Source organism: Scyliorhinus torazame, chromosome 7 (assembly GCF_047496885.1).
Source record: "Scyliorhinus torazame isolate Kashiwa2021f chromosome 7, sScyTor2.1, whole genome shotgun sequence".
Classification (NCBI taxonomy): domain Eukaryota; kingdom Metazoa; phylum Chordata; class Chondrichthyes; order Carcharhiniformes; family Scyliorhinidae; genus Scyliorhinus; species Scyliorhinus torazame.
Genome location: NC_092713.1, coordinates 311757454 through 311772931, shown reverse-complemented (window position 1 = coordinate 311772931; position 15478 = coordinate 311757454). Strand labels below are relative to the sequence as shown.

Here is a 15478-nt window from a genome sequence, read left to right as displayed (position 1 = left end):
ATCCTATCATTACTGGTTACTTACATAAACTCAGAGGTCATCGAATAGTATTGAGGAAATAAAAACATTGACTGATTTTCCCCATTTCCAGTCAGAGAGTATTGAGGCCATTATATTATCCACATCACTGCTTGAAATACCATAAAATTATTTGAACATTAATAAGGAATAAAATCTGGAATCTAACTGATAATTATAGATTTGCAGTACATTACATATTATCACATACAATTTAATATAATCAATGACTCCATGGTTGTGGAAGATGAGTTGCTTTTCCTTTTTTAGGAAAAATGTGTGATGCTTCTGTACTCCAGGTGTACTGTTGTTACCATGTCTTCACATTCATTGTCAACCTATTGAACCATGTTGAATGCTCTTTCTGTGGCCACCAAGTCCTGGCATTGGACTCAAACCTGGAACTTCTGGTCTAGTGGAGGGGCTGTACAACTATGCCACAAGGCCTTCTCTTCCAAAAATACTAACTCAAGCTCACTTTTGGTTCACTTTTATGAGGTTGCGTTGATTGTGTTTTTTTCTAATGTATGGATATCATTACCTAGAGCTCGTTAGATGTTCGGAAGATCAGAAGACAAATAGCTGCTATTCTGTAATGAATTGTTCAAGAAGATTTATTCCAATCCAAGTACATAGGGCAGGATTCTCCGTTAGCCGATGCCGAAATCGGGAAAGGCGATTGTATGGAGAATCGGTTCCGACACCAAAATCGTGCCAGGTGCCGATTTAACGCCAAATCGCAATGTTCCAGCACCTAGACAGCGGTGTCAATGCATTCCAGGACCCATGTACAGTAAGCACCTTTTGCATATAATTAGCAGGCTGACCCAGTACTCTCCAGGGCCTCCGCCATGCTCCGCCTCCAATGGCCAGAGTGGATGGCATGGTTCACTTGAGCTTTTAACAATCATGAAACCAGCGTGGTGGCTGCTGAGGGAGAGAGAGGGGCTATGGAGAGTGTGCAACATCACCATAGTGTGCTGACAGTTGTGCTCCTGGTTGGGAGGCTTCTGCCAGAGCCAGGGGGAGTAGCGGGGGTGGCCAGGTGGTGGCATGTAGGGTCGGGGTGGACTGGCATGGAACACCATTGCCACAGTCGGCAAGGCAGCCATGCAGCTGTGCACACTGCGAACAGCCCACGTTGAACTTAGTGCCACGGATCGAATAGGTGTCCCCCCAGGGCAACCCCCCAGGTGCTCTCTAGCCCCAGCCGACCCATCACCTGTATGGGTGTGCTCCAGCACAACCAGTGCTATCTTGTTGGCTGTGATAAGTGTGTGTGGGGAGTGTAATGTGTATGTACGGCTGCAGCTTGTCAGCCCCCGAGTGTCAATTACGGACCCAGCGAATCCCGCACCATTTTCATTGGAATCAATTGAGTTCCACGAGGCACCGGTGCTAGCCCCTTAATAGTAGCTGAATCGGTCCAGGTGTGGTGCCAGTTGTTGTCATGAAAGTCTACGAATTCTGCGTTGGATCAACTCTTAGTCTAAGAAACTGAGAATCCCGCCCCTAGTATTTATAAATCATTACCCATCTTCACCTAAAGAGTATCTTGTTAACAGTTAACCACATAGCATAATTTCTCATGCTCTTGTTATAACTTGAATGCAAGAGTGAATGATGGACTTCAGCCAAAGTCACTTGGATTATGCTAGCCAAAGGCAATAAAGTCTGCTGACATTCTCATTCATACTTTTGTTACATATTGACAATTACAAAGGTGTCTTGGTTGGCCTCCCATTTTCCATCCTCCATAAATCTGAACCCATGCAAAACTGTATTGCCCTGATCCTAAATCATGCCTCTCCTGGTGGAGCAGGCTTGTGGGGCCACATGGCTTACTCCTGATCCTTTTTTGTAATGCTTTTATTTTCTGTGTTCACTGCTGTGCTCACTGACCGACATTGGTTTCCAGTCCCAAAATGCCATGATTTGTAATCTTTAAACTTGTTTTTCCTCTCCACTTCTTTGCCCCTCCCGTTTCCTAAGATGATTAAAACCCAGCCCATTGACCAAGCCGTATTCCCTAATATTTCCAAATATGGTTCTGTGTCAAGTTCTGCTGTCAACATTGGAACGTTTTGCTCTGTTAAAGGTGCCAGATAAATGCAAGTTGCTGCTTTGGTTTCCTCCAATACTCACAGAAAACTTGAAAATGCCTGACAAAACATTAACGGTGAATTTCTTGCACATTGAAATTGTGTGTGTGTAAAATGTTATTCTAAGCTTTAGAAAAAACATTAGCAGCTATAGTGGTTTATCCATTTCATCTGGACACTCGCCCTTGGCTCAGTTACCAGCCAAATTCTTCAAGGTTGAAGGTAATACGTACTGTGCACAGACGTACCATCAATTAGACAGGATCTTGCCAGTTTCATGTTACGTTTATTCTTCTTTGTCAGTGAATCTGTCAGGAAAAATGGATTGATGGGAAATTGCAGCTGAGTTTGAAGATCATCCATGATTTTATTGATAGTAGAGTCTGCTTGTGGGGCTGACTGGCCTATTCTTGCTCCTATTTCTTCTGTTTTTTATGACAGGACATGGGATTCCTGCAAAGAGGTGCTCCCAATAAAACAATTATCTAGACCCATTCATAGAGCCGCGTGGCAATTTCCAATATACCCAGCCAGTCCATGGAGACAAGAAGAAAATGTGAGATAGTACCAGGTCTATATAATATGTAGCAGTCCCGGGTACATTTGCATTTCCGTGGAGTTAACTTGTCTGTGTAATATCAAAGCTTTTGGATGCGTTTTGTTTTTTGGATATTGCTTATGTTCGGAAATATTTCCACTAGTCTTGGATAACAGGCCAAATTTTTACCGACAAATACGAAATGAAGTTTCATTTGCACCATTCAGACTTGAGTTTTCCAAATTTTGATGCTTGTACCTAGCCAAACAAAATTCAACTCACTTATTCCTATCAATACTGCCCTACTTAGGTTACTGATTCAGCGATGCCTTGAGGTTAAAATTTCCTGCTTTGTATTCAAATCTCTCCGTGCTCTCACTCCTCCCTTTTTCTTCAACCTCTTTCAACCCTACAACACTCAGAACACTGTGTTCCTACAACACTGGCTTCCTCTACATCTCTCATTCCTAAGTCTTACCATCGTGGCCATCATTTAAGCTGCCCATACTCTAAGTTGTGCAATTTCCTCTCTAAATTGCTCCACATCTCAAAACCTCTCACTATTCAGGTTCTCCATGAAATCTAGCTCTTGAACTAAGTTCGTGGCCACCCTTACTGATATCTTCTTGTTCGACTTGGTGTGAATTTTTATAAGTGCCACTGCCGTAGGAATTTATTTACATTAAAGGTGGAATGTCAGTAAAGGTTTTTATTGTTGAACAGGAACATCAGCTAGAACTTTGCAGTTCAGCCCCAAGAGGCCAAATGCTTTTTTCTCACACAGCTACAAACAGTATGACAAAAGTGTAAATGTATAGATATTAAGGAATGAATAAAGTGCTACTGTAGTTAGGACAGAGTACTTATTTGTGTGCAGAAAGCTGTAAAGCTGTGTAAGTGGTGAAATAATTAGTCAGTAAAAACACATACATGGTAAAGATTGTCCTGATCACGTTTACTTACACATGCAAAAACAATACATCTGAAAATAGACTCAGCATAAAAGATTACATTAGATGTTATTGAGAAAGAAAGCCACCTTTGGTACAAATGTAACAAAAATGCATAGTTTGCCGCAGGTGTTTGAAAAAGAAAGTGACGTATTTTTCGTGATTACTGATGTCAACAATGTACAATATGCTTCAAATGAATATTAAGCAGTTACAGTCTGACTTAGCTAAGGTGAGTAGCTGGAGCCAGTTTACTGTTTCATCCACATTCTTTTCGATACACAAAAGTGAATTTTGCTCTGCATGTAAAGTCAAAGAAATTTAACTCATTCTACTTTCAAGGATTTCTAATAATAACTGGTTTGTAAGATAATTTTCTCCAACTTTACACGCAGAGGAAAATATATCTAACGGTCAGATGTTTGAATACCATAAATGTAATGGCAAATACATGCTGTTCTGCAATCCAAGTCACTGTTTTGAGACTTGGAGAAACTGCAGTACCTAGTTTGGCATGACATGCATTGATTCAAGAACTGTTTAATTCAGATTCCTGTGGAATAAAACTCCTTATGCATTGGCACTGGAAATAATCACTGCTTAATACAGCTTTCAGATTGTGTGTACATATGTTTTCACTCATCTCAGGTGATTGCTTCTCCAGCTGGTTATTTCAAGATTTAACCAATATTCACTAACGTCATATATAATTTTTCACTTTAAACATGTATAGTACAGTTAATCTGTTCTGCAGTCAGATCTTCAGATAAGACACTTAAGGGTGTAAAAATTGATAATACATTTTTCACAAAAAGGTGTCTTCGATGGTGTATTAGCATGAAGTTATTTTTTGTCATTTATTTTTTATTTGTTTTACCATTGACTTTCATGTGGTTACAGTTGAACACATAAGAAATGAAAGTTGGTCAACACAAGAAGTAGGGCCAAGCTAAATAAAACCCTTGAACTAGAATTATAAAACATCCAAGACAAACAAATTAGCATTTGAGAGCACACAATAATACCTCTTCCGAATGTGACTTTAACTTGAATTTACAGAATCCTTGTGTCTACCCTGTTGATCTGACCTGGTTACTGCAAGTTCTCAGATTGCTGTGACAAATGACGTTACTCATTTTGTGGCTCCTCCTTTGAAGCTTTGCTCTCTCGCTTTTCTGATCGTTTAGTGCGCTTCTTCTTCTTTCGAGCTGAAGAAACAGAATGTTGCCCATCCTGCTTGGTCATTTGGTCCTGTTTGCTGGATAGCAGAACTGGAGTGCCTCCCATGTAGAGGTTAGACTGATACTCATCAGGTTCCAAGTTTTCAAGATGCTGAGATCCATACCTGGGCGCCCAGGTAGGTATGCCATCTTCCAGATCTGGAGATGCTTTAATGTAGTCCACATCTGTGAAACAAATGACAGATAAGCTCAATTAACATTGTTAATAAGAATAGATTACCATTTCTGGAAGGAATATGAATATAGATATTTTCCTGCATTTCAGGTATCTTCAGAAGGTTACCATATCTGGCTAATAATTTTACAACATGCTACAAAATTGCTTTTGAAATTGTTCAAGGTTAATTGTGTAATATTTGATTATCTATTTGCTGATTATGCTGGACTTGGGAGATAGAAACTTGAAAAACACTTGATATGTTGATTTAGCAGTGTCTGGAATTTTACCAGTTCTTTTGGCAACAAGCTGGAATGTGAGAAGGCAGGCAAAATAGCACAGAAAAGTTTTGACGGCCTGCCCAAAGTCTTCCTGCAGCCAAGCCATTTTGCCCGAGGCAGGCCAAATTGGTGAATCGGTCACCTGCCAGGAAACCACTCACTGGTTAAGTAAGGGCCATTCCCAACTATCGTGGGCATAATCCAGATCCATTAAAAGTGGGGAGGCCACAAAGGAAATGTTGCATTGGGCTCTGGGGAGGATTACCTAATTTTGGACACTCCATGGCCGACAGAGTGCCCGCCCAGTGGTAATAGTTGCCCCCTGGGCAACTGTGCCACTTGTGCAGCACAGAAGCCACGTCCACCCCCCATCGCCACCCACTGCCCTCTCCAAACACATTTTTCCCTCTTGAAAATTGGCCAGCCGCCTCTAACTGCACTGCCGCTGAGCTGCCTGTCCTCTGATTAGGTGGGGATGGTAGATCCAGCAATGGTCACCAAAGTGTTTACCACCAGCAATATTCCTCAATGGGTCCCACCACTCATCAAAGCTTTTGGCGGTGGGTGTGCTGCAATCTTCACAAAGTCCAGCCAATTTCTTTCTTGGTAGAAAGACCAAATCTCAATTTCTTGATCTTCTTCACACCATTCAATAAAGATAATAGAAATCTTTATTTTTTCTTTTCAAAGAAAAATTCTAAAAAACATTTTTAGTGAGAAAATAGCAACACCAACATTATTTATACAGCACCCTTAACATTGGAAATGTCACAAGTTGCTTCACAGGAGCATTATCAACCAACATTTTGACAGTGAATCATACATGGAGATGGGAGCATACATAACCAAAAGCTTGGTCAAGGAGGTAAGTTTTGAAGAAAGGAGGCATAGGAGGTTTAAGGAAACAATTCCAGAGCTTAGAGCCATGGAGGGATGATTTAAATTGGGGATCTTGAAAATGTCAGAATTGGCGAAGTGAAGATATCTCAAAGAATTATAAGGCTGGAGGAAGTTTCAGATTTAGCGTGGGCCAACAGTTAAGCAACAGTGAAGCTGTTGAGAGAGTTGGGTGTCATCAGTCTACATATGAAAAAAATGATGCTGTATCTTTGGATAGTGTCACCAAGAGACGGCATTTGGATGAGAAGTGTTGGAGGGATGAGGGGGGGGGGGGGGGGAACCTGGAAAGATCTTTGAGGGACACAATTGGTAACGGTGTGGAAGTTGGAGGAGAAGCCATTTCTGGCTATGGCTCAATAGATAAGAATACAACCAGGTGATTCCAGGGTGACCCAGGCAGATGATGGTGGATATGAGTTGGAGAATGATAATATGGTCAGCTTTGTCAAAGGTTGCAGACAAGTCAGATAGGATGAGCAGAAATAGTTCACCACTGAACCTGTCTTTTTATGTTCAGTTTTTTTTATCATGTGATGAGGGCAACACTGCCAAGGCTAGCATTTACAACCCGTCACTAATTGCCCTTGAACCCAGTGGCTTAAACGCAGTTACGAGTTTCCGAGGATCTGTAGTTCATACCAAGTAAAGATAGTAGATTTCCTCCCCTCAAGAACATGATTGAACTAGATTGGTTTTTACAACAAGCAATGATAGTTTTATGATCACCATCACTGAGATGAGCTGATATTTAATTAAATTTACATTTCATCAACTGCCATGGTGGGGCTTGAACCCATAGCCCCAGGACATTAGCCTGGGCCTCTGGATTGCCAGTCTAATGATATTACAACCATGCCACTTCCTCCTCTGTACACTGTAATTTGGGGCTTTGAAAAGAGTCAGGGCAGGGTGTGGTGGGGTGGGAGGACTGGATTTCATGGATTCAAACATGGAGTATGTAATGGGGAGATGACAGACTGTTCAAGGAGTCTGGAGAGAATAGGATGTTGAAGATAGCGTGGTAGTTAGCAAGTCAACTTTCTGATTTAATTTTAAAAGCGAATTACTGCGGATGCTGGAATCTGAGACAAAAACAGAAAATATTGGACAATCTCAGCAGGTCTGACAACATCATCTGTGGAGAGAGAAGGGAGCTAAGGTTTTGAGTCTGGATGACTCTTTGCAAAAGCTGGAGAGAAGTGGAAATAGGGTCATATTTATACTGTGTGGGCTGGGGGCAGCGTGGAGCAGTGAGGCTGGATAGAGGGCCAGCGATTGGTGGAGATTGTGTGGAATTTGCACAATCTCAATCTCCATCTATCGCTGGCCCTCTGTCCAGACCCAGTGCTCTACGAACTCCTCCTACCACCCCGCCCACAACAGTATAAATCTGACCCTATTTTCACTTCTCTCCAGCTTTGACAAGGAGTCACCCAGACTGGAAATGTTAGCTCCTTTCCGATCTAAGTGCCTTTTTCATGGTAAAATTCAGCATAAATTAATATCAATTTACACACATAATATGCATAAATTAGCCACATAAAGCAATACAACACCCAGGTTAACATGCTGCATTTCTGTTTTCCTATATATCAATTCTAAAGATGCAATTTATTTTAGCATCACTTCATAGAATCTATACAGTGCAGAAGGAGGCCACACAGCCTTTTGAGTCTGCACCAACCCAACCAAGGGCACCCTACTTTGGCCCATTCCCTCACCCTATCCCCATATTCCTGTAACACCACCTAACTTGCACATCTTTGGACTGTGGGAGGAAACCGGAGCACTGGGAGGAAACCCACGCAGACACAGGGAGAATGTGCAAACTCCACGCTGACACCGAAGGGCGGAATTGAACTCAGGTCCCTGGCATTGTGAGGCTGCATCTACCCACTTCGCCATGATTGTTAATTTTACAAGAAAAGACTGGAAGAAATTGGAAGCAAGAAAATTAAACTCAGTTCATGTCACTTTTTCTGTTACATTATGCACTTATTTATATACAACCTTACAATACCATTATAGATTTTCTATTTTTGCATTCTCATGCCTGAAGTAAGCAATCACGACATAATCAAGACCTTGACTTCAGGCAACATTCATGACTTCTTTTCCTGATTTAAAAATGTGTTATCTCTTGAAAACTCACTTCAGACGGTCCTTCTGGACAAATTTATCAATTGCTCAAAATTTTATTTTTAATCAGAAAGAAAGAAATTGCATTTATATAGCTGTTATGGGCGAGGCGTTTTCAGAACCCCAAAATGTATCATGGAGTTCAACCAACCTCTCCCTTTAATGGATTGTTGCTTTGGAAGCACACGGCTTGTTCTCCAGGTGTGATACAGCAATTATGGACACGTGGGTTTTTAAACACAAAACAATGTGTATTCCATGAACTCAACTTAACCTCTTCAATAAACATTGGATCTCTTAACACCCCTTACTTCAAAGATAACCCCAAAAATATTACAACACGAAATAATCCTTCAGTTATTCCTTTCAACATCCCAGAGACTTAACACCTTTAAACTTAAACACATCATGTTAAAGGCTTTACTTTTATGAGTTTAAATCACCCAAATGATCCAGAGATAGTCTTTCATGGCAGAGATCACAGCAGACCCAGCTCACTGCAAACACAGACACACACCCAAGCTCTTTTTAAACTGAAACTAAAAAACTGCAAAATGGCTGATCTAAAGCCCAGCTCCACCCACACTCTGACATCATTGTATTTCTTAAAAGTACATTGCTTAAACATCCATTTCTTAAAGGTACCCTAACATGACACCTCCCCCCAAGAAAAAAAAATAAACTTCAAGATGGTTTCATTTTTCACTTTTGCAACATCCACTAAGAAATGCACACAGTAAATATACATTTTCATTTAAAGAAAACAACACACTCAAACAGGTATAATAATATAGTCCATTTTTCTTTGTTCTTCTTCCTCCAAACAAAATCCTTCTCGATTGACAGTCTCTTTGAACAAAGTCTCTGCACTATCCATCCATTCCTCTACTCCTCGACATTTCTTTTTAGAATCAGATACTTTAGTTCAATCTGACCACAGAGTCCAATACAGGAACATTGGTTACCACAGCTCTCAGGCAGTTACATGCCTGTTGAAAGTCCGCTGTCCATTGACATTTTTGACGTTTCTTTAGCAAGTCCATCAGTGGAGTAATCACGCCACAAAACTTTTGCACAAAGGTTCGATCAAATTCATTCATGTTAAGAGATCGCATTGTCTCCCTTCGTCTTGAGGGTATCGGAAACTCCTCAAGGAAAGTGATTTGGGCTTCTCCAAATTCACTTTCGGCTGGGTTCATCACCAAACCCGCCTCTTGAAGTTGTTCGAAGAACTCCATATGATATTTTAAACGTTCTTCCCATGCCTGGAAGTTGGAAATAAAAGCAGATTGTCCCACTTTCTCATTGCAATCCTTCAAACGTGGGATAGGATAAGAGTCCATTCTTGTACCTTTCGATAGTCCACACACAACCATTGGGTACTGTCTGGTTTAGGTACCATCACTATGGGTGAGCTCCATTGACTGCAACCCACTTCAATTATGCCATTTTTTAAGCATACGCTCGATCTCTCTGTTAACCTGTGCCAATTTTAAAGGATTACGTCTATATGGATGTTGTTTGATAGGAACAGCATTTCCCACATCTACATCATGTATAGCCATTTTAGTACTTCCCAATTTATCTCTACAAACTTGCCTATGTGATATCAATAACTCTTTCAGGTCAGTTTGTTTTTCCTCTGGAAGGTAACTTAACAATTCATCCCATTTTTTAAGAACATCCTAATTATCCAATTTAATTTGAGGTATGTCAAATTCACAGTCATCTGGATTTGCTTTGTCACTTTGAGTTAGAATCATTAAAATCTCCTTTTTCTCTCCTTCCCTTTCAAAGTACCCTTTAAGCATATTCACATGACACACTCGGTGAGTCTTCCTTCTATCTGGTGTTTTTACCACATAATTCACCTCACTTAATTTCCTTTCAATCTGATACGGTCCACAAAACCTAGCTTTTAAAGGCTCACCTACCACTGGTAACAACACTAAAACTTTATCCCCACTGGCAAAACTACGAACTTTGGATTTCTTGTCCGCTACCCATCACATTTTGTGCAACTTCCAAATATTGTCTAGCCAATTCACGTGCTCTATTTAATCGTTCCCTAAAATTTGATACGTAATCCAATAGTGTAATTTCTGATTTCTCATTCACCAATTTTTCCTTAATCAATTTAAGTGGTCCTCTTACCTCATGACCAAAAATTAGTTCAAAAGGACTAAATTTGGTAGACTCATTAGGTGCATCCCTAATTGCAAACAATACGAATGGAATTCCTTAATCCCAATCCTCTGGATAATCTTGACAATATGCCCTCAACATTGTCTTTAATGTCTGATGCCACCTTTCTAGCACTCCCTGCGATTCTGGATGGATTTAAATTGTTTTATTCCTAAACTATCCATAACTTCTTTGAATAACTTTGAAGTAAAATTGGATCCTTGATCCGATTGAAGTTCTGTGGATAGTCCATATCTAGTAAAGAATTTAAGTAACTCCTCCACAATCCTTTTAGATGCAGTATTATGTACTGGAATGGCCTCTGGAAACCTAGTAGATATATACATTATAGTCAAAAGATATTGATTTCCACTTTTTGTTTTAGGAAGCGGTCCTACACAATCAATTAGGACCCTCGTAAAAGGGTCCTCAAATGCTGGATTGGGTATTAAGGGTGCTGGTTTTATCACTGCTTGAGGTTTCCCTATCACTTGACATGTGTGACATGATTGACAAAATTTAACGACATCTTTATGTCGTCCAGGCCAATAAAAGAAATTCTGGATTTTAGCTAGAGTTTTCCTTATGCCCAAATGACCTCCCACTGGTACCTCATGAGCAACTCGCAATACCTCCTTTCTATACCCTACCAGCAATACTACTTGATGAACTTCTGCCCACTTTTCATCCGCCTGCATATGTACAGGTCTCCATTTTCTCATCAACACATCACTTTTATGGTAATAACACTCTGGTATACTCTTCCATGTATGCTTTCTGATATATCCGTTTTATTTCCACATCTTTCCGTTGTAACTCCGCCAATTTTCCTGAACTAAAAATATCCGCCTCATCCTCCACCTGTTCTTGTTCTTTTTCAACCATATGATCAAAAATCGTTTCTGATAATTGCACTTCAACTTCATCTTCACTCTTTGATTTCTCCTCTTGTCTTAACCTGTGACTTTGCGACCTTGTTGCTACACAATCCGGAAAAATCCCAGGATATTCGTCCTTCAAACCTTCAGTTGTCTGATTTTCCATTGGCTTATCAACCACAGTAGGCATCACTCCCACCTGCGATCCAGCTATATCATTACCCAAGATAAACTGTATTCCTGGACAAGATAGTTTATCCATTACTCCTACTACCACTTCACCACTCTTCACTTGACTTTCCAACCTTACCTTATATAATGGAACGCTACTCCTCTCACCCTGAATTCCACATATCACCACCTTTTCTGGCAACATTCTTCCCAAACTACATAATTCCTCATCTCTTACCATTAAAGATTGACTAGCCCCTGTATCTGTTAAAATTATGGCTTCTTTACCTGCTCCTCCTGATACACATGAATAAACTTTACCCACACAAGTAAATGATTTAAAGACATCTGGCACCTTCTTAACAATTACTTCTTGAACAGGCTGTACAATCGTTTGCATCTCCTTCGCTTCCCTTGGGCTTTCCTTTACCACTCTAACAAATCCCACTGTCTTGTCCTGTTTTACCACATCAGCCTTTCCAGTGCTTTTCTTCAACCACCAACACTGTGACTTTACATGGCCTAGTTTATTACAGTGAAAACATTTGAAACTTTTCATCTCTTTTCCACCCTCCTGGATTTCTTTTTTAATCTGAGGTACACTCTCTTTATTGTCTCCCATCAGATCACCTTTACCTTTACCAGTTGAGTATTTCTCATGTCCCCAGTTTCTATCCCTCACTGGCTGAAACTGATGTCAGAAACCAATCTTTGATTTCTGAACTAATTCATAATCATCTGCCATTACTGCTGCTAATCTCGCAGTTTTAACCCTCTGTTCTTCCACATGAGTTCTCACTGCATCAGGAATTGAATTTTTAAACTCCTCCAAAAGTATAATTTCTCTAAGAGCTTCATATGTTTGGTCTAATTTCAAAGCCCTTATCCACCTATCAAAATTACTCTGTTTGAGCCTTTCAAACTACATGTATGTTTGACCAAATTCTTTCCTTAATTTTCTAAACCTTTGTCTGTAAGCTTCAGGCACTACCTGATGTGCACTTAAGATGGATTTCTTCACCTCCTCATATGTTCCAGATGACTCCTCCAGTAGTGATGCAAACACTTCACTAGCCCTACCAACCAGCTTTGTTTGAATCAGTAATACCCACTTGTCCTGTGGCCATTGCATTTGTTTAGCTACCTACTCAAATGAAATGAAAAAGTCTTCTACCTCCTTCTCATCAAACCTTGGCAATGCTTGGACATATTTAAATAGATCCCCAACACATCTTCGACTATGACGTTCTGTCTCATTATCCTCATCCATCTCCTCCAACTGTATGCGTCCCTTTGTGTCTGCCAATTTTAACTGATTTTCATGTTTCAGAGCCATTTTCCGAAGTTCAAACTCTCTGTTTTTCCATTTCCTCTCCATCACTTTCTTTGTTTCTTTCTTCTCTCTCCTTTTCTTTTTCCTCTCTATCTCTTTCTTTTTCTATCATTGCATATTCAAGCCACTTTAATTCTTTTTCATGTTCAAGTTGCTTTAATTCTTTTTCATGTTCAAATCGCTTAATCTGTAACTGGAGCTTTGCCATATCTAATGAGTCAGAATGTATCACAGACAAACGCAAATGCGCAGATACCGCGTTAAGTATCTAATCTTTTCGAATTTTGCTAGGCAGTGTTAACTGCAATGCTTTTGCCAAACCTAACAGTCTGTTTTTCTTCTCTGTCCATAAGGTATCACGTGATACCGCGTTCACCCGCAAAAACTTCTGAGCATCCGAAAGAGCCATTGTTCACAACACTCTCCCCGCTTAAACTAAAATACCACACCGGAAAAGCAACAAACCTTTACTGTCTTTAAGTTCACAAAAGCCAATCCAATAGATAGACTTTTATCCCCCTCAAGCCCCCAATTGTTATGGGCGAGGTGTTTTCAGAACCCCAAAATGTATCATGGAGTTCAACCAACCTCCCCCTTTAATGGATTATTGCTTTTGAAGCACACGGCTTGTTCTCAAGGTGTGATATAGCAATTATGGACACGTGGGTTTTTAAACACAAAACAATGTTTATTCCATGAACTCAACTTAACCTCTTCAATAAACATTGGATCTCTTAACACCCCTTACTTCAAAGATAACCCCAAAAATATTACAACACTAAATAATCCTTCAGTTATTCCTTTCAACATCCCAGAGACTTAACACCTTTCAACTTAAACACATCAGGTTAAAGGCTTTATTTTTGAGTTAGAATCACCCAAATGATCCAGAGATAGTCTTTCATGGCAGAGATCACAGCAGATCCAGCTCACTGCAAACACAGACACACATCCAAGCTATTTTTAAACTGAAACTAAAAAACTGCAAAATGGCTGATCTAAAGCCCAGCTCCACCCACACTCTGACATCACTACATTTCTTAAAGGTACATTGCTCAAACATCCATATCTTAAAGGTACCCTCACATGACATAGCACATGTTTTTACAATGTCCCACAGAATCTTCATGGCCAATTAACAATTTTTCAAACAAAATTATCCTTGTTTAATTGGAAAATCAAGGAGCCAGGTTGTACACAGAACAATTCCACAAACAGCAATGGGATAAAAGAGCAATTAAACTGCTTTGGTTGGTTAATGGCCACATTGGAGCAAGGATGCTGGGAAACTGTATCTCCCCTTCCAATAGAGTTAGTGTCTATCTCCACCAGCAAGTGGGGCCAGAGCTTACTACAGTTGAGCGCATGGGCAAGGAAAGAGGGAAAAGTTGGGAGCGGGTGGAGACTAAGAAAAAGGATTTAAAAAAAGCACAGCTACAGAAAAATGGGGAAAGAGAAGTAGAGGAGTAAAGAAAATGTGACAGGGCAGAGGAGGATGCTTAATTTTTTTTTTATTCATTCACGGGATAGGGGTGTCACTGGCTAGGCCAGTATTTCTTGCCCATCACTAATTGTCCTCAAGATATGGTAGTGAGTTGCCTTCTTGAACTGCTGCAGTCCATATGCTGTGTGTACACCCATAGTTCTGTTCGGAAGGGAGCTCCGGAATATTGACCCAGCGACAGTGAAGGAACCGCATCAATCCAATGCATCTTAAAATTTCCTCTGGACCCAACAGGGATTCCAATTCCTCGCTCCTCTCCCCCTCCACATCTGGGACAAGCTGTCCAAAATGTCAGTTATGACCAATCTCACAGCCGAAGGCTCTGATTTATAGAGACCCCAATAGAGCAATTCAAATGTTGCAATAACTTGAGGAGGGGTGGAAACCAGGCTGCCGCTTGCATGTCGTACCTATACGATCTATTGTGCAATGAGGAAGGATTAGTTGTCAATCTAGTTGTCAAGAGAACCCTTGAGTGACCATAATATGTTGAATTCTTTAGTAAGGTGCATAGTGATGCAGTTTATTCTGTGACCTAGGTCTTGAATCTCAGTAAAGGTAACTGTGATGGTATGAAACATGAAACATAGCTATAATGGACTCGGAAACATTGCTAAAAGGCAGGATAGTGGACAGGCAATGGCTGGCATCCAAGGGCAAATAGGTGAACTCCAAAAGTTGTTTATTCCTATTTGGCACAAGAGTAGAAAGGGAACTGTGGCCAAACCATGCCTTACAAGAGAAATAGAAGTCTTATAAATTAGCAAGATAAAGCAATAGACCTGAGGATTGGGAACAGTTCAAAACTAAGCAAAGGCGGACCAAGGAATTGATTAGAAGGGGAAAATACAATATGAAAGTAAGCAAGCAGGGAACATAGAAACTGACTGTAAAAGTTTCTATTGGTATCTGAAGAGAAAAAGATTGATTAAACAAGTCAGAAACGGGGGAATTCATAACGGGAACAAAGAAATGGCTGAGGAACTAAATTCATACCTTGCCTCTGTCTTCACAAAGGAAGACATGAATAATGTACCAGAAGTTCTGAGCAACACAAGTTTTAGTGAGGAACTGAAGGAAAT

At 40.3% G+C, this 15478-nt stretch overlaps 1 protein-coding gene across 1 annotated transcript in view; it reads right to left on the bottom strand.

Moving 5' to 3' along the window:
- Positions 1–3587: 3587 nt before the first annotated feature.
- LOC140427416 (uncharacterized) overlaps positions 3588–15478 on the bottom strand; it is a 363190-nt gene continuing 351299 nt past the window's right edge. Inside the window, exon 11 of the mRNA XM_072512950.1 lies at positions 3588–5014. Coding sequence (XP_072369051.1) covers positions 4737–5014 — 278 coding nt within the window. The 3' untranslated portion in view covers positions 3588–4736. The remainder of the gene's footprint in view (positions 5015–15478) is intronic.